At 42.4% G+C, this 19,634-nt stretch overlaps 1 protein-coding gene across 3 annotated transcripts in view; it reads right to left on the reverse strand.

The window, feature by feature from the left end:
* The window catches only part of ABLIM1 (actin binding LIM protein 1), a 208,211-nt gene that overhangs the window by 177,612 nt on the left and 10,965 nt on the right, over nucleotides 1-19,634 (reverse strand). The window contains exon 1 of one of the 3 annotated variants that reach the window (XM_081006007.1): nucleotides 17,449-17,702. The exons of the other annotated variants lie outside the window; for them this stretch is intronic. Within the exon in view, the coding sequence (XP_080862133.1) occupies nucleotides 17,449-17,461 (13 nt within the window). The 5' untranslated portion in view covers nucleotides 17,462-17,702. Of the gene's footprint in view, nucleotides 1-17,448; nucleotides 17,703-19,634 lie in introns of those variants that run through there. 3 annotated transcript variants of the gene reach the window in all.

Raw genomic sequence — 19,634 nt, forward strand, 5'->3', positions numbered from 1 at the left:
TAGCTGCCTTTACCAACCAGGATTAGGTATGGCTGTTTAAATCCCACCTTCTTTCCTCCTGCTTGGTTGCTCACATCAGCCTTTCCATCTGTTAGTTATAAACCACTGAGATTCTGAAAAGCCTGTCCAGTCCTGTGTTTCTGTCATTCTCAGCCTTTGCCCAATCAGAGAAGCCACAGCTCATCCAGTGCCCCCATGTCTCTCTCTAGTGGGACAGCAAGGGCCTGATCAAGCATTAACCAGTCTTTGGGTCCCAATTCCACCTCACTATGCTCAAATACTGTGAAATCTGTTCTTCCAAGAATGAAGGAAGGGTACTTTGGGTTCGTCAAGTGGTGGAGCCCCATAGTCAAAATTTTCCAGATAATTGTGCTGTGTAGTTTTGCCACCAAATAGTCAGGAGGCCCCCATGTGAAATGAAAAACTTCTTGTCAAGCTAACCACTTCTAAGCTAGAAACAACATTTCAGAGTCCATTTAGAAATCATCAGACATGGCAACATAACTGGTTCAAGATACGTGGAAGTAATCCAAAAGGAAACCCCCCATCTCTTCAGTTAAAGAATTGGCCCTTTAAGCAGACAACAGTCAATAGATGAGCACAGTTGGTGGCTGATCACACCACAATAGTCCAGAGGAACCCATAGTGAAAGCTAGATCAGGAGGAATGATGGGACCCATTACAGACTATCTTAGTACCCCAATAATGGCGATGGCATGAAAGAAGGCTTCAGTGTTCCAGGCCGCCAGACCTTTCCCTCTATTTATCCGAAACCTATCAGTTCACATAATTTGTCCTTATTTTGTACACTCAGAAATCCTTGATCTTAATCAGATTCCAATGAGTAATAGCAGACCCTTTGCTGTTTTACATGAGCTTGCTATTTATGACAATTCTCAGTGATTTACTCCCTAATTGTGCTAATGCTCTTAGTATATTTTATGTCAACCTAACCCCTAACTATAGGACACAGTAAAAATTCAGGTAAAAAAGAAAAGGCCCTAAAGATGATGAAGGATTCTTGTTCCCTCTCTTTTTAAAAAATCAAAGTTTGCTGCCCATTACTCCTCTTCTTTAAAAACCTCACATGCTAAATGGAATATGCCTATTTGCATTTTTTGGAGGTCAGCACTTACAAGCTACAGTTGTTTATTGTTTGCTACAGGAAGAACAAGGGACTCTGGCTGGCCACATAAATCATGCCACCAAACATTAACAATAGCAATCAATAGTTAACCAGGCAAGAGAACATTCTGTCAGCTCTCTGGAATGGAAGGGTATTGTAGAAAGAACTACAGAGTGTGCCAACAATAGGAATTTTGCTATCAGGATGCTGACTTCTTGTACTGTGAAGTTCTATACATGATTGTTCAGCCATTATTTATCCCACTAATACCAATGTTATTCATCATAGTTTCAAAATATTCAGCTACTCCCTATTTAACCCACAGTGCTCAGCCCTATTTGGCAATACTTTTTGCAGAAAATATTCACAAAGTTGCTGCATAGTCTACCTCTCCATTCCACCTCTGCATTCTCAGAGCTAACTCTCACTGTTCAGTTTGTGTTTGGGTAAGAAGTAAAGGAGCTCGTCTTCACATTTTCTTTAATTCAGAGCATGTTACACCAGCTACACAAGAATGTACATTCCATGGGCGACAGAAAGGAAGTCTCTTTATTTAAAATGAAACATTAAAATGCATGGCCTAGTTTCTCTATATAAATAATTCCTTTCCATATTAAATCAGCAGCCTAATTTCACAGGGCATCTGTAATTTATGACCTGGGGAGAAGATCACAGCCGCTTCTCCCTGGACATTTTGCTGCTGCAGTGTACTGAGGTAAGCAATGGCTTGGTTTAGCTTATTGTCCAAACACAGGCTCATAGTACAGTTATCTCCAGACTAACCACAAGATATAACCAAGGTTTGTTTAGGTTTAGTTCAGCATGGTACCACACCAAAATGACTAGAAGAAGCAAAGTGGCTGTGAGCTCCTTTTTGGGAGCCCATAGTCACACTAAGCCAAGTTCCAGCGTAGCACAGGACTGGGGAACATTTGGCCCTCCAGATGCTAAACTGCAGCTCCCATCATCCTGGACATTAGCAATACTTGCTGGGCCTGATGGAAGTTGATATTCAACAACATCTGGAAGGCCAAACATCCCCCTCCAGCTTAGTGTGACCTAGGAACCAGAGCAGTATAATCTAACGTCCAGTCTTTTTTTATGATTTCATTCTACCACTTTCAATCACTATGCTGTGAAAATGAACTTTATTTGTAGCTTTGCCACCAGCTATCAGTTTGAAAAAGCTTTCCTCTGTAATACTTTTGATTTTAGCATTCAGAAGATGATGTGGCAAAACCCCGTAGCTCTTGAATTATACATCCGTTTTCAACTAACTTTTCTACTAAAAAGTACAGTTACAATCTAGCTAAAGTGTTTCAAATCTGAAGCATTATTTCAGCTCTGAACAGAATTAGAAAAAACATTTAGAACTGGGAGTTTAAAAACAGATTTACTTTATATGACAGTCATGGCACAGTATTTAGCAGGTCTATGTTAAGTGTGAAATAATAAGGCTTGGTGTTTCCTTGCTCAGTTTTTCAGCATGGGCCACATTGCCACCTTCTGGAACCAGAAGGCAGACCCACTACCACATTTTAAATTTAACAGATTCTGAGGCTAATTAAGGCCCATCCCCTTTGCACATATCTCCCCCCCCCACACACACATATACACCTTGTCCTGTCACAGGGAAACCATTCCCAGAATTCCAAGGAAAGAGAGACTAGCTGTTAAACCACTCTAAAAACTGCAGCTCTGTAAGGGGAATAAGGATTTCCTAACAACTCTCAGCACCCTTAGCAGCCAGCACTCAAGGGGATGGGGAACCACAACTGTTTAAAATGGTACAATATAGCTTTAATGTATAGTGCAGGTTGCGGGGGGGGGGGGGGCTCAGGAGCATCCTCATGATAGGGAACACTACCACCACAAGGATCCCAATTACAGGGAAGTTGCTAAGTGAATTCAACCACATGCTCTTAGAATCCACCTTCAGGAATTGTTCAGTGGAGCCCAAACCCCAGGTCTCCTGCCCCCCCTCTTTTTATTTTTATTTTACTTTGCTTATATGGGGGCTACTATCTTAATTTCCCAGAGACATTTACACATATAAATTCAGATTTACACATTTGTGTTAAGGGCCTATGTGTCACGGGTGCTTCCCAGCCAATGAATGCACACGGCAGAAAGTTAACTCTTTACTGTCAAAGATAACACAGTTGCTTCTACAGCTCTGGAGACCAAAGCACAGCAATGTAGTGTCTAGGCAGCTATTCCCAGGTCCTCAGTATATGGAGCAGTTGCAGCAACTGGAGACCACTCCCCCTCCACCAGTTTATGTACCTTCTTCTGGCATGCTGTGAACACTGTAGCCAGAGACTATGCCTGCATGGAAGCTGCTCCTGCTCTTCCTGCTTCAATCCTCTCCTGGTTCTGGGAGATAGTTGTGCAAGAGAGGGTGGGAAAGCACCCAGCCCTTCACTTGCCTGGCCTGCCTCTTCCCCCAGCTCTTCCTCCAGCTTCTCTGCCTCTGCTTCTTACCTCCAGGCTCCAGCAGTACAGGTCCCCACAGACCACACTAACCTCCTCTCCTGAGTCAGACTCCAGCCCCTCTTCCCCTGGTGCATACTTATCAGCATCCTGGCAGACCCTGTCACTGTGCTCTGGGTGCTTTAAGTACCAAGCACTGCCTCTTCTTCAGACTTTCCCATTCAACATGTGACTTAGGTGTGGAGCAGCCAAGAACAGGAACACTGAAGAGAGGGCAACACAGGCATGAACACACACTCCCACAAGTTGTTTGAAAACAGAATAAAATAACTGAATAGGGTTATAGTCCAAGACTTCCTAATAATGGGGGGTGGGGAGCAGGGAGATGGAAGCTGGTCATTTAAACCTCTATCCCTTGAAACATAGGACACTGTTCATAAGGTCACTAGCTAGAGGGGGGCATTCCCAACTAGAGATGGGTCAGTGCCCTTCCATGTCTCCGGTGTCCTCAGAAGCAACAATGACAACTGACATATGCCCATATCATAGAGGGTAAATGCACAGAGGCAGAAACACATTTCAAAGTGGAAACTTAGGGGGGAAATAACAGCATGTGATACCAAGATTGATTTGGGCCAAATTAAGCTCCAAGTGACAACTAGACCCCATTATACTTAGACACTGTAAAAACTGTTAGTCTCTAAGATGGCTCTTTAGAAAATACTTAAAGGGGAGAAGCATTTAAAAGGAAACTTGCATTTACCTTTTCCAGCTAAATCAACTTCGGGATCTTTCAAATCATTGGTACCTCCATATGCATCAACATTTTGAACAATTCTTAATGAGAATAATCTTTATGAGGTACAGTAGGTAAAGAGGAATGCCCTAGCCTGAAACCAAAAGTGACTCCCCTCCCAGAGAGGAGCCAGTGGTCCTGTAAAAAGTACCCCTAACTGGAAACATCTAGACACTGACATCCCCATGGTCACCACGACTAAAAATTGACCACTGCATCAAGGAAGACAGACAACTAATCCAACGTTCTGTGATCAGTGTTCCCTTCTCCCAGACCTGAAAAAAAACAGACAATAGTCTGCACAGAACAAAGTAATTATTTTTCTCTTTCAAATTTTCAAACATGAACCATGCTAGGCCAGAGTGCACTTTATTCTTCTAGTAACTAGTAACTTAGTGGTTACCCATGAAGATGTTGGCATTGCTTACAGAACCTAGTATAGTCCTGTATATTTCTTAAGGTCAAAAAATGTTTTTTCCACACTGCCGTGAAGAAATGGATAAAGGCAAATCTTTTTTGCCTTCTTGCAGGATAAGAGTCTTTTGGACACAGAAGTTTCCAGTTTTTCTCCAGCTAATGAGGGCAAAAGCAGTTGCTTTTTCCTTTGATTCAGGCCGGATGATTAATTACACTGAAGTGGAAGCAGAGCAGCAGCTGTGTCTGCCAAGAGACTTGATAATTAACACAGAGAGATCCACGTGTGAATCTGCATCAGCATTAGCGGTCAAATCCCTTGTGGTTTTTAACTGGCTGGCTGAATAAATCCACAAATGCTTCTTCCCTGATGTCAAGGAACCTTCATCTCCAGCCACTGTATTCCCACTTGAAACATGGTCCATGAGGCATTATATTAACAACTAGGTCAGTTGCCAAGCTGTAAAAACAGGATAATTTTTGTGGTTGGGTTTGATTCTTGTATAGTACGTACTGGGCAACTGTCCATCCAAACCCCACTGAAATTATTGGAAGTCACCATCCCTTATCCAGAGGAAAGCAGGGAATCTAGAATAGGTTCCACTGCTTTCAGTAGGAAATGCACAGATGATGTTCCCAGGGGACTACATCTGTATTTCTGCAGCTTCAGCCTTTCACATAGCTTTCATTGACACCAGCATCTGAGTACTGTATACATATCCATTATCACCAGAAGCATGTGTGGAAAAGGCAATTATATGACAATGTTCAAGAGATCACTCCTGATTTTCCAGACATATTTCTTTTATCAGCCACATCCAGCTGGACACTTGCCCAGCTGTTTCCACTTGTCACTAATCAAACCCAACAGCAGTTGAGTTGGACAGATTTTCTTTTGGCATCACAAAGTATTATTTGCCTTTCTTGAAAGGAAAGCTTTTCCGTCTCTTCAGAATGCCAGGTGGGTAACTATGCTCACCTATTGCAAGATTCTTCTTTGCTCTTGCTGCAACATCTAATAAATAATAATAATAATAATAATAATAATAATAATAATAAATATTATAGCATAGGTTTTCATAGACTAGACTCCAGTTCGTCAGGTGCATGAAGCTTTAAGTTGTTAGGTATATGCACATAATTAGGTGGAAAAAGAGAGGAGGTGTGTATATATACACACACACACACACACACACACATATATATATATCTATGTGTGTGTGTATAGCTGGCAGGTATATACACATTGTTAGGTCAGGTCAAAGGGAAGTACATTATTTAATTTCTATACTGCCCTTTATCAGAGGAACACAGGACATTTTACAAAAGAAAACTACTTCACAGGCAATATTCAACTAACATGTCCCATTGGCACAGGGATTTCCGCTTACTCAATGGAACTTTCTCCCCTCTCCTCCGTCCTGTGCAGACCCCACATCCTCCAGAGTGAAATTGCTCCAGAGGGTTGAGCTAACCCCTAGAACAGATTTAAGGAGTGTTCAGGGGTGGAGGGTATTCTGGTGTGTAAACAGAAATCTGTGCACTGATGGAACATGCACTTAGTGCTACATGGGATACAATCCAGTGTTAATAATGTAGGTAAAATGTAGGTAAAATAATGTAGGTAGAAGCACAATTGTGTTGTCATCAGCTGGTTTGTGACCATTCACAAACCAGCTGATGACAACACAAACACCCGGGCATTGGTAAGCTATTGCTATGATGGGGGGGGCAATTTATTGAGCAAACTCATAAATTCATGAATTTAGCAAGGGTTGGAAATAACACCAACTAGCTTCATCATGAGGCCAGCCTGGTGATGACTCTATGTGGTGGCGGGGGGGGGGGCAGTCGCTGAAGACACAAAAGGCTAATAATGGTTTGTTTGATAATGGGAGCCATCAGCCAGGCAGAGGAAGATAGCAACATGGAGGGAGAGGTTGCCAGGGTAACGGGGGGGTGATGTCACCATAGAAAAAAATATGTCTATTTAAACTGAGGTTTTGGGGCAAGAGTTTTTGGGAAGGAGAAAGGAGGCACCAGAATTCAATGCATGCTGGCTGAGAGGCTGCACTCAGAGACTGGGAGGGGGACATGACTGGCTGCTGCTTTAGACCCAAGCTTGCTGAAGCGATGGGAAGAGCAAAGAGACACACTCAGGGTGTAAATGTTCTGCACTCCCTCCATCCAAACTCAGGTTGTAAATATGTGTAAAATAAGCCACTTTTCATAAAGACACAACAGTCTCTGCTGTGTCTTATTCCCACGGAACACAAACCATGGTTAAGTGTCAAACAAGATCTCTGGAATCTTGCTACCACTCAGCAGAGACTGGGGTGGCCTGTAACACTATTTACCATGCTGCGATTCTATCACAGCCATGACTTCTGGAAGTACTGCACTGGTGCTCCTTGTCTACATCTAAGAACAAACTGTGGCATGGTGTGGGCCCTTGTACAACCTGGAAATGAGTGGAAGGTCCCATTCCACTTTGAGCTCACTTGCCATAGGAAATATTGGGACTTGCTTAAAATGTCTTCAAACCAATGATAGAAATACTGTATTTATGTGGATCTAACGTGCACCTCAATTTTCAAAACCTTGAAACCAAAAAAGTATTTGCTGGCGACATCAAATCTAATGCACACCCTAATTTTCACGAAGTAATTTGTCCAAAAAAAGGTGTGCATTACATTTGAATAAATACAGTAAAAGAGATGGGGTGGAGGTTCCCAAAAAAATGGCGGAGGTGTCTGGTTCTGCCCCATTTCATCAAAAGACACTATTATGTTTTAGCTACAAATAATGCTGATCGTTCTCTTGACTGCTACGGCTTATGATGAGTCTGTAAAAGAAGAAACGTGCTGCTGAATTTGCTGTCAAATCTCCCAATAATGTTCTTATCCGGCTCTGAAAAATTTAGCTTGTTTTGATCCTCATACAAGGGAGGAAAACAAAAACGCTACACTCTCAACTATACTTTTGGGCTGCATTACCTAATCGTTTTCAGATTACAGTTGAAAAGCTTAATGGTCAAAGGAGGACCATTACAGTCACCCAACTTGACCTCTTACTATGAAGCTTTATGAATTAAACGCTCTTGGAATTCAGGTTTTTTTTTAATCTACATGGAACATAATTCATATTGCCGCATAGCATCTGTTAACCATATACCATCTGTTAACAACTGAGCCCTCCTGATCTAAAAAAACAAAATAAATGTATTTGCTGTCAACTGGTAGCTCTGCTCATCAGGCTGCTATGGAACACTTATCAAGGGCATTAAAAAACTTAATTGTCCAATTAAAGCTTAATCAATTTATCTCATTATATTAGATGTTATTAAAGCATTATATGCCCCTCTCTAGAACACAGATCTTCAAGTAGAGACAGCCAACACAGGGGAGAGCAGGGTTCATGAGTGAACTAGCTAGTGAAGGCTGCTGTATTATATGGAACATTGGGGCTTGTTAAGAGCCTAAAGCCAAAGGGCTAGGGGTTAGATGCTAACCCACCCCCAGCTCAGTTTGCTGTGGTAACCAGAGAAAATTGAGTCTTTGTGATGGTGTAAGAAGTGCTAAGCGAGGAGCAGAGCAGAGAAAAACTTGTGGGGACAGATAGGACTCATCCATCATGGCAGATACCAAAAGGAAGGGCTAGAAAATCTTTGTACCTCTCTAGCAGGGGACGCGGGTGGCGCTGTGAGTAAAACCTCAGCGCCTAGGACTTGCCGATCGCATGGTCGGCGGTTCGAATCCCTGCGGCGGGGTGAGCTCCCGTCTTTCGGTTCCAGCTCCTGCCCACCTAGCAGTTCGAAAGCACAATTAAGTGCAAGTAGATAAATAGGTACCGCTTTCTAGCAGGAAGGTAAACGGCGTTCCGTGTGCTGCTCTGGTGCCGGTTCGCCAGAGCAGCTTCGTCACGCTGGCCACGTGACCCGGAAGTGTCTGCGGACAGCGCTGGCTCCCGGCCTCTAGAGTGAGATGAGCGCACAACCCTAGAGTCTGTCAAGACTGGCCCGTACGGGCAGGGGTACCTTGCCTTGCAGCAGGGGAAGCTAAATATTGATCAGTAATTGCCCACCTTTTACAGACTGTAGCTACATTTACAAATTGAAGAAACTTTCTCAGACACCACACACACCCTCCAACCAAGAACACACAACCTATTTTATTGACTTCAACTGAATGCTTCTTCCAAGTCTAATTTCAACAGGGGAAAGGGGAGGGGGGATTGTGGCACTGAGGAAGGTCTCTGCAGAAACATTTAGTGACCACGCATGCCATGTTGGTGACTCCTGTCGCAGGCCAAGCAGGCATTCTCCTCCCTGGGAATGGTGATAAAGCATAAACACTCATGTGCTCCCAGCACCTCTACTATATGATACAGATGTACACGTGGTAATCAATTTGTGCAACCCTTCCGCACAAAAAAGACAACAGTCTGCTCACACAGGCACAATATACTATAGCTCCAATGGGAAAGAAAAGATATTTCTGCTTCCTAATAGTGAACCAAACCACAGTGATAGTTGCATTTTTCTTAAAGAACAGAGAGAACCTGATGACATTTGGTCAAATGGAGGCTGAAGGATGAGAGATGTTAAAAAGTGTTTGCCAATAACCAGTGTGTCACATCTTTGCTAAGAGCTTTTGTTCTAGAACTGGGCAGAGGCCATTTTTTTCTTGCCGTTTTCCTTCACAGGAATACAGGTGGAGAATTAGTTTTGCACAGCAAAGTGGCAGCAGTGAGCTGCAGAAAATCTCCCACTCAAGAATGCAGTTTTCTGCAAGGCAAGAAGTGACGAAACTTCTGGGGGAAGGCTTGTGTGTTTTCAGTGAAGTGCTCAATTTTACCACTGAGGCCTCTTGAGGCATTTATAATGATTCTAACTGTCCACTCAGGGCAGTCAAGAACTGCATGTCTAATTTTAACATTTTGGAGGTTTTAAATTTTTTAGCATTTTGGAGGTTTTAAAAAACCTGTATTTTTTGTTATTAATAGGCACATGGAGATTTGTGTCTATCTGGGATGTGTGTGTATGTGGACTATATTTTGATCTCATTTTAGTCATTCTTTACTAGTTGCTTGTTAAATAAAGAATTCCTTACAAATAATTAGAAACTACGCTTATACTTTTATTAAAATTTTAATTATTTGCAATGGCAAAATATTTGTCATACCTACAATATAAAGTCAAATTTTAGTTAGAGCAAATTATAACCTTTCTGCAATGCATTAACAATTGTGAGTTACGATGCCCCCACACCCTTAGATTGTTAATGCTACGCTATCCCTGATGCTGGCTTATTAGTTTCAGCTGACTGCTTGGTGAATTAGTCCATTTCAAAATACCCCTTTGGCTCCACTACTAATATTTACTAAAAATACTTCCAGAGCTCCTAAATAGCAAGACTGATGCAGTGCATAAAGCCCTCCAGGACACAGTCTTTTTGCGGATGACTATGGAGAAAAGGTAATTAAAAAACAAAGTTCTAACCCATGGTTTGTTTTCATCTGTTTTGTCTATCAGATAGAAAGGGTCAAGGAGAGACAGAGAAAATAAATTTCCTGCTTCAGTAGGCAGGGGTACTCCAGAGAATGCTCTTTCAACTTTGTCATGAACATGCTGCTTTTACACAACAAATCAACAGTATTTCACATTCATGGTGAAATGCTGACATGTTATCAAAAATCCAACATGGGGAAACACTACAGATGGAAGGGAAAACTCACATCACTCTAACAGCAAGTGAAATATATTTATATTAGCAGAGCTGTTGCATGCATTCCATCCCTGAAACTATACAGTCATAGCTCGTGTTACGTTTGCTTCACGTTGCAGCTTTTCAGGTTACGAAAGTGGCAAACCCGAAAGTGTTTACTTCCAGGTTCACCGCGCGTACACACACACACACACACACACACACACAGAAGTGATCTGTGCGCTTCACGCATGCACAGAAGCGCTCTATCATGCGTCATGCACGCACAGTAGCAGTGCTCTACTTACAGACTAAACGGATCGTGTTCGTAAGAAGAGGTACCACTGTATATGAGAGTGACTGATTGCATATCCAATGACTCTATTGCCATAATGTTCAAATAATTGTAGCATTAATTATTGTATGGTCTTTTAACTTATTATTGTTCCATGGAGAAAAGATGGGCTGGCAGCTGAATCTATTTCATAACCAATGATGAAATGGCCAAGGGGCTGCCAACACTGCTACCCACATATATCCCTGCATCTGCTACCCAAGCACTTCACTCTTCCCAAGGATAGGGCTGGGATGATAACAAGTATCTTAAGAAACCTGGATAACAAGGTGCCAAGTATTTTTGCATCCCTATTTACAAAACTTAAAATGTTATTCCACACCAACAAGCGTTAGAGTCGGACCAAATAAAGGCTTTACATTACCTACTTTCGCTCTTCTTCTTCTTTTTGTAATACAAACTCTAAAAAAAACTGGCCACTTTTAGAACAAATGTGGCAGGAATATTTTCACACTATAAGAATACATCATATAAATAGCTAACAAAACCATATGCACTGCAGCTGTCTTGATAAAAATGTGCAATTGAGCAAAGAAAGCATTTTACTGCCAAATACACAAATGATCATCTCTAAGTAAAAATTTTAATATAGGAGGGATTATCTCTGATTTAGATGCAGGTTCTTTAGCAGGCTACCCTCAAAGACCAATTGCCACACAATTTACACAGCTGGGTAGTCCTGCGGGTGGCCTCAAACTCATTAGGAAGATACATCACTGGTTTGATCAGAATGGCTTTGTCCAAAAGAAGAAAGAGTGTCATAGTAATAGTATGGAAAGCAGAACAAGACTATAATGGTCAATTTTCATGATAATTTATTAGCATGGAGAAATACTACTATACTTTTCTGACAATTGTAATGCCTTGCCCAGCACCACCAAATCACTTATATATTCAACATGTCAATATCAGAGAGCTAAAATGCAGCATCACAATGGCAGAAACAAATGCTATTCAAAAGGTATTTTCCAACTCAGTATGCTGCACAAGATTCACAACATTGCCTCTATGAACAATCCAAATATGGAAAGATTTTTCCAATATCTGATTATTATTAAGCCTCTGTGCGATTGCTTCATTAGAAATGTGAATGGCTATGAATATTTCCAGAAGGTTTCTAAATATGCTTTCAAGAACCCCTTCAGTTACAACATGTCTAGCAATAGGGAAGGTTAGTTTACTTCTTTCTATAATTCTCAACCAACATTGTGTGTCATATTTCTATACTTATAACACATTCTCCTATCAAAAATTATATAGTTTATTATTAAAATATCACATGTTAATGAAATTTGTTATTTCAGAGGTTTATAAATAACTCTATTTCTCAGTGAATTGATTTGTGTCATGTTTTAGCTTACAGCTAGTATACACGATTGGTTAAAAAGTCTGCTGCCCAAGCATGTCCATATCACTCCAGAGTTCTTTCTGTCTTCCAGTAAGGAGTAGTGGTCTCCTACCCTTTTAAGGGCTTCTTGTAAGACAGGATCTTTTAAACAGAAAAGTAAAGCAGCTCAAGGGGCATGAAGTATATAATACCCAGTTCTTTTATTATCCCCAATAAGAATGGGAGAGAAAGCCACATTTGAAACATGTTTATTTTCTGGCATTTGATTTAAGAAGGTATTTAGTTTTCTTTCCCTTTCCATTTCAAAGAACCCAAGTGGATAACATGTAATAAACCGCATTAAAAAGATGGCCAATTAAAACACAAGACACTACAAGCTGGCAAAGAGCAATAAATAAATAAAAACTAAACATATTATATACCATCTTATCCAAACAACAAAAAACCCACACAATATTAGACTTCGGCTATGCTCAAATTATACTTATTTCTAAATAGTATAGGAACGTGCCTCAGTTCCTCTCTTCCAGCAAAACACAGTGCTATGCTGAAGAGAAAAATAGTGACATCCTTGTGCTGATTGATGGAGGCTACCACTAATGAAACGTTTATGCCAGGTATTGTCAACCTTTTCAGGCAAATGAGCACATTTGGTTATTTGAGCAACTTCCTTCGCCACCAAAGAAACAGAAAAAGAGAAATTCCATGTATACACACTTATTTTTCCCAGGGATTTGGTAAAAGCTGGATCCAGTAGAATTAATCTGGGCCTTGAAAAGAGCAGAGATGAATGAGAAAGTGAGAAAAAAGTCACTCTTCCAACTTCCTCCTCTGGCCCTATATACTTTTCCAGGGAAGCAAAAATGACTACTCTCAGCACCTTGTGGTCAAGGTGCCGTGGGATGGAGAGAGCTTTAAAGCTTTGTGGGCATCAGTGGCCAACCCCTTCCAAACAACTGCACAAGAAGAAAGAAGTGAGAAGAGCATAGAAGGAACCTTATTGCTCACCTGGGCCTCATTCCCAGCTCTGTGAAAATGTAATTTCAGGCAGCAAAATGTATTTGGTCCTCTCTGACACCTGGCATGCTTGATTTCCAGCATCCCTATTTTAAGAAACTATATTTTGTTGCGTGTGTTTTAAAAACATGTACCAGAAATATTCATTTCAGAGACACTATACAACATCGGAGCATATTTTCTCACTAAGGATTGTAGTCATGGTAGTCCTACTCAGAGTAGATCCTTTGAAATTAATGAGCATGTCTTACTTAAGTCTATTAATTTCAGTGCCTCTACTCTGAGTAGAACTTGGCTGGAAGCGAGCCTAAATGTCTTTGAGTGATTTGGACTCCAACGCAACACACAGTTGTATGGAAGGAAGCCTTATTGAACTTCATGGTGATTACTCCCAAATAATGCATGGAACTGAGCCGCTGGTCTGCCTTGCTAACCATAGACCAATGCTCATTTCCCTTCTCTCAAATTCTGCTGCAATATGAGCATCCAAAATAGCTTAAGATTCATTGTCTTAATGAACAATGAAAGGAAACTACCAGCTCATATCCATTTTGATAGCTGTTCATGCTAAACCATTCCTCATATTCCCCCCAAAAAATTTCCATTGAACTTGTAAACAAGATAAAGAAAAATAGATTTCCAAGCTGCAACTCAAGATAAATGGGTGAACGTGTTCTTTCTTAAGTCTAGCACTTCAAGGGGTTGTTTTCATCTCTAATGAATAGCACACCCTGTTATAAAACAGAAGTTGTTAGGTTAATTTATGGGGAATTAAAAAGCCACTCAGTTAATGTGTGCCATCTAAGCAGATTTTTGCAGCAGTTAGATAATCATAAATTTAGCAGGCAGTAGCAACAAGAAGAAACTATCTGTATAAATGAGGTGCTTCCTTGGAACAATGACTATTGGCTAAAGCATCGTGAAATTCTACTATCCATGTGAACCACAGTATATGCAGTCGCTGAGTGCAAGCACAGTAAGATCACATTGGAACACACAGTATGCATGCTGGAAGATACACTGAGCTCAATTCTGGCTATTTGCTACTTTTATCCTTCCTCTGTCAGGGATGTTAAAGAACTAATAGTCCAAAGAACATGGGCAAACCAGGAGAAAAACTGAAAGCAAAACCAGAGAGAGAGACACACCCCCCCCCCCAAAGTTTAAATAGTTTTTGTTATGGACTTCCAATATATAAAGTTTTAAATGTGCAGATCTGGTTCCAGATTATGGGGGTCATTGGGCAGACTGCCCTTGGTGGGATTTCCAATGTCAATCATGCCCCCAGTATTAACAGTCCATTGGCACTGCTGCAGCCACCAATCTCACAGGGTTACCAGTGGAGGCAGCACTGTAGCAGGCTGGAAGCTTAAGGGCTCCACCAGTGAATAAGCCCACACAAGAGCCTGGGGTCAGGGAGCACCAATGAAGGTATGTGACGTGTCAACCTAATAGGGCACTTCCAGGGTGCATGAGCCCCAGAAAATGCCCCATCACTAAATGTGGCATGCATCCTACTGAAGTGACCCAAGCATCAGAAGTGGCCCTTGCCAGTTTATTTTGATCTTATTTGCAATTAATCCTAGTGTAGAATCCTAGTGTAAAAAATCCTAGTGTAGAATCCTGAAGAACAGAAGTTGCTGTTATAACAATAGGAGTCCTAGCACAAATGTTGTTATAATTTACCCAAAACAATTTCAGTAGTTTTTCTGCAGTACAGAATTCTCCTGCAGAGAGAATTATAAACACTATACACAATAGGAGGAATAGTGCCAACTAGACCAGAAAAACAAGAAATATTGATTAACTTAATTCTAGATTCATTTAGAGCATGCTCCTGGTTTCTTCCTTTGCAACAGAACATTGCAAAATGGCCATGAAGGCAAAACTGACGGGCTTGGAAGGCTTAATTTGGCCCATGTGCTGGATATTCCCCACTCCATAGTATAGCACACAGTTTATTAACTAGTGTAGATGGATTGTTTAGCATAAACTGATTCTTACACATTCCAGCTTTGGCCTAGAATCCGCCATGCTGAACTGCAGCTAATACAAGCCACGTAAAACAGTGCAAGCACACTCATACACAATATACCACCCAAAAATACAACTGAACTCAGCATCTTAAGGTTCTTATGCTGGCATAAAATGTATCAGAAATTATACACAAAAATATCAGTTCTCATGATTACCACATAAGGGTATAAAGCACAAGTATTGGGATCCTCTAACTTGTTCCACTCTTATTTTACATGCATAAGAATGTTGATGAGACGGGGACTGAACAAAACCCTCTCCATACGGCCACTGTGGTATAGTTATGTTGCACATAACATAACTCATGGAGTAGTGCCACCATCACCACCCGCCAGGTCCCTCTTCCTTGTGTAACAATATTCAAACACTGGCAGAGAGCCGAGGCACTCTCTTACACTACTAGCTGAGGATCTTCTCAATATTCCTTCTCTTACAGTAACATGCTGGCTTCTGACAAAGGGACTTCATGATAGTATGATGAGACCCATCACTGGTTAATAGGACCTTGTAAATCACCAGGCTGCTAGCCATAGATATAAGACAGAATATGGCATGAGGGGCAATATTTCAATCAAGGATTAAAAGCACAAATCGTGAACAAAAATGAAACATTTGAGTTGTTTTCATTATAAAGCTTTTGGAAGAGAACAAAAGCTACAGCCAGAAGCCTACAAATCAGAATAAGCCGAGAACCTAAAGCCAGGTTTGAGTTATACTTCCTAGATCTGACAATTCAGCTGAGTCAGTACTGTGACATCACAGCGCCCTGAAAGGGGAAATGCTGTTAAAAAAAAAACAGCTCAGGATTGGAAATTCATCTCCTATCCCTCTCTTCCCCCACCCTGCTTCCAATAGCAAAACAGTCACACCCATGAACTTATTCTGGGCGTTGCCTCTGCAGACAAATTAAATATATGAGGATGGCATACTAATGCCGTGAAAATTAATAGCCATTGCATATTCTGGCCTTAACCCTGCAGAGAATGTGTTTTCTCCAAGAAGTGTTCCACTGAGAAGAAACTACACCTAGCTCACCATATACCTAGCATATGGTATGAAATTGACCCACAGTCTTTAATGGGCCTTGGTGTTAAGCATATGTAATGCCTTGTGAATAGACATGTATTGGTTTCTTAAATATATGAAGAAGAAAGCTTCTTTCAACCACTGTAGCATTCCCCCTATCAAATAAATATCACACATCTACCCAAGAAGAAATTTCAATTTAGGCCTCTTAAACACAATTCAATGTGTGTTTACTTAATAATAAACTCCTGCTGAGTTCAATGGGATCTAGTCCCAGGAAGGTTTGCATATGACAGCAGGATTAATGATTAAGAAGTACACATGATCAATATGGGGGGAGGGATTGGGGGGAATGCACACAGATGCAAATAAAAATCAGCTGTTCCCACACCTCAGAAAAAAATAGTACTGTTATTCAGAACACATCCTACCACAAATTAATAATCCTGTTGTTGAATGATCTATAACACTTCATTAGTAAGCATCAGCACCTTAGGGGCTGTAACCTACACTGAAAACACAGCAAAAATATCTCCCTCTCACACTGCAAAGAGGTGGTGGTGGGGATATTGGCATTGGCTTCCCTTTCTAGCTTGCAAACCCTTCCGAGAAATATTTTAATATGCCTCCAGAAAACGCAAGCTGCGAACGATCTGACACGTCGTTGCTTCCCACCCACGAAAAAAGGATGTACTGCAGCTTTAAATATCTTGGTGCATCAACCCCTGGAATTCTTCCATCGGTAGAGCTGCAAAATGGTACCAAGAAGGGTGGGGTGGGAACTAAATCTCCTCACCCCACCTTTATCCCAAGAAAGGTGATTAAGTAGCACAAGCCCATCCAATCCCTTCTTGCACCCATAGTAAAAGCGAGAGTGTTGTGGACCGGGGCGTACAAACGCCACCGATTTCCCAAATATCTCTCAAGCTCTTCTCCCTCCCCCCCACGGCCCCCACTTCCACATCAAACAAAAGCAGAATGAAAGGCAACGCGCGGCGAAGTTTCTTGCGGAGACAGGTGTAGGTTGGCAAGGGGGAAAGGATATTAACGTAGTCACCGCCGGCACACAACACCACCACCACAGGCAGAGAGCTGGCCCTGCCTGCCTGCCCGCCCGCCCAGCCTTCTATCTCCAAGCGACCACAGGGGAAGATGCTGCTCCTCCATCCAGGCGGAGAGACGCACACTCACCTCTGGTGGACATGGCTCGGGCGGAGCGAGGGAGAGCCGGCGGCTGCAGGGAGCGCCAAGACCGAAGAGCAAGCCCCAGATGCCAGCCGGATGCAGCTGGGCAGCATCTCCCCCATGTGCCGCCGGGGAGTGAGAGCAAGAGGGCGGTACCTGTCTGCAGCGCGCCCAGGCGAGGCGAGGGAGCGCCAGGGGGAATCACAACAGCCGGCCGCTGCAGCCAATGCGGGCGGCGAGCGGCCGGGGCTGGGCGGGGCTCGTCCCTGCCGAGCCGGGAGCTGCTGCAGCACCAGCAGAATCTGGCCGAACAATCGCTTTAGCCGCCCGGCGCAGCTCTTCAGTCAGGGGCCTCCGGCGGGAGGGGAGAGGGAGAAGGCGCTTGGCAGGCAGGCAGGCAGGCAGGCCTCCCCTGGCCCTCCATGGGCAAGAGGCATGAGAGGCGGGGTGCGAGCTGTGCAGCTACATGATATGGGGCGGGGGGAGGGCAAAGCTTGTCGGAGCTAAGCCCCCTTTCACTTGGATTCCAAGATCCTGCTTTCATGGAGAGGGGAAGGCTGGCAGGCATGAGTGATATAGAAATAGATTGCCACTCCTATGCAGACAAAAAGCATAGGAGAGTGGCCTTAAAGGAGAAGCTTGCTGAAAAGCTTGAATGGCTTTGAATGATTTTATAGAAATGCGGTATGCTTTTGTAACTTTTTTGGTTGATAATGCCACAACCTGCCACCAATCTCTCTCTCTCTGCTCCTCCTCCTCCTCTCTAACTCTCTCTCATACACAATTGTGGAGCAATTTATTCCACAGATGGTGATGTGTCCCACTCCGGGGAAGGGTTATGTTATTATTGATTTATTCTTTGCTAATTTCATAATTAATACTTCTTTCAGCATATCAAAATACTATTAAAAACACATTTCTTTAAAAAAGAAATCACCATTCTTTTACAGGATGAAAACACGTTTACCTACTCCACCATTCCACCCTTTGACATAGGATGTACACAGACTGTACACTTACTGAATGTTATATGTGAATATAAGGGTACAGCTCAGCTATTTGTACACAGAAGTAGATGGATTGTTCACTCGTATGGAACATTTGGAGCATACTGCACAGAATTCAGTGGGACTTGCCAGTGGCGTAGCGTGGGTTGTCAGCACCCGGGGCAAGGCAAGTAATTTGCACCACCTAACCCTTGGATTTGCGCCCCCTAAGCCGTGGATTTGCGCCCCCTAACCCTAACCCCCAGATGTTGCGCCCGGTGCGGCCGGGCCCCCCTGCACCCCCCACGCTACGCCACTAGGACTTGCATTCCAAGTAAATGTATGATGAAGAAGAGGAAACTACACCCTCAGACTTCTCTGGAGACATCTACTCTCCCCACCTTCTTGTGATGGTTGAACAGCACCCCAAAGAATTAGAAGGCAGGCCTGAATAAGTCTGGATATAGTTGCCTTTATACATTGTTTTAGTCCTTGACGCAATACAAATCCCACAATGAAAGCTGACTGAGATAAGACAGTTAATTCCCATTTCACTGAGTGGAGTTCATCTCGTTTAGCAATCTGAATCTTGATAACAGTGGGTTCAAATATTCCTGACATTTTTGTTTGCTGAAGTCCTCATTAGTTATTAAATATTAGATGTTGCTGTGCATGCCTGGGGAACTTGCAGGACACAAGCTCCCCAGAGATGCACAATGCTGCCCACTCCATGAAACATGTCTCACTAGCCACACATTGTAGTCCCAACAGGTCTGCTTTTGGTGCCTGTCTGGGACAGTAAAAATTGGCAAGCAGTTGGCAATACATGGCTGGTGGATTGCATTCATCTTGGGCAGAGGGGTGTGGTTGTTCAGGTCAGTATTGTTGCATATTCACTTCCCGGCCCCCAAACTGCTGTAGCTGTTCTGACCAAGAATAGCTGCACATGGGCTATTTTTCTTACAGCATGCAGGGATTAATAGGAGGGTCAGGAGAAGTTAAGAAGCCAATGATAAGAAACAGTGAGATATTTTATGTAATGGTTGCAAATTTAATGGTTCAGAGTTGCTATTATATTGGGAGCAGGTGGAAACCCAACAAGGCAATGTAGTGTGGTGCAAAACCTGTACATACAGATATTTAGGTTTACATTTTTTTATGCCGCACTTTTCAGTCATATACACGGTTTGCATATCCATTATCTCA

This window comes from Podarcis pityusensis, assembly GCF_964106645.2.
Source record: "Podarcis pityusensis genome assembly, chromosome: 5".
NCBI classification, from domain to species: Eukaryota; Metazoa; Chordata; class Lepidosauria; order Squamata; family Lacertidae; genus Podarcis; species Podarcis pityusensis.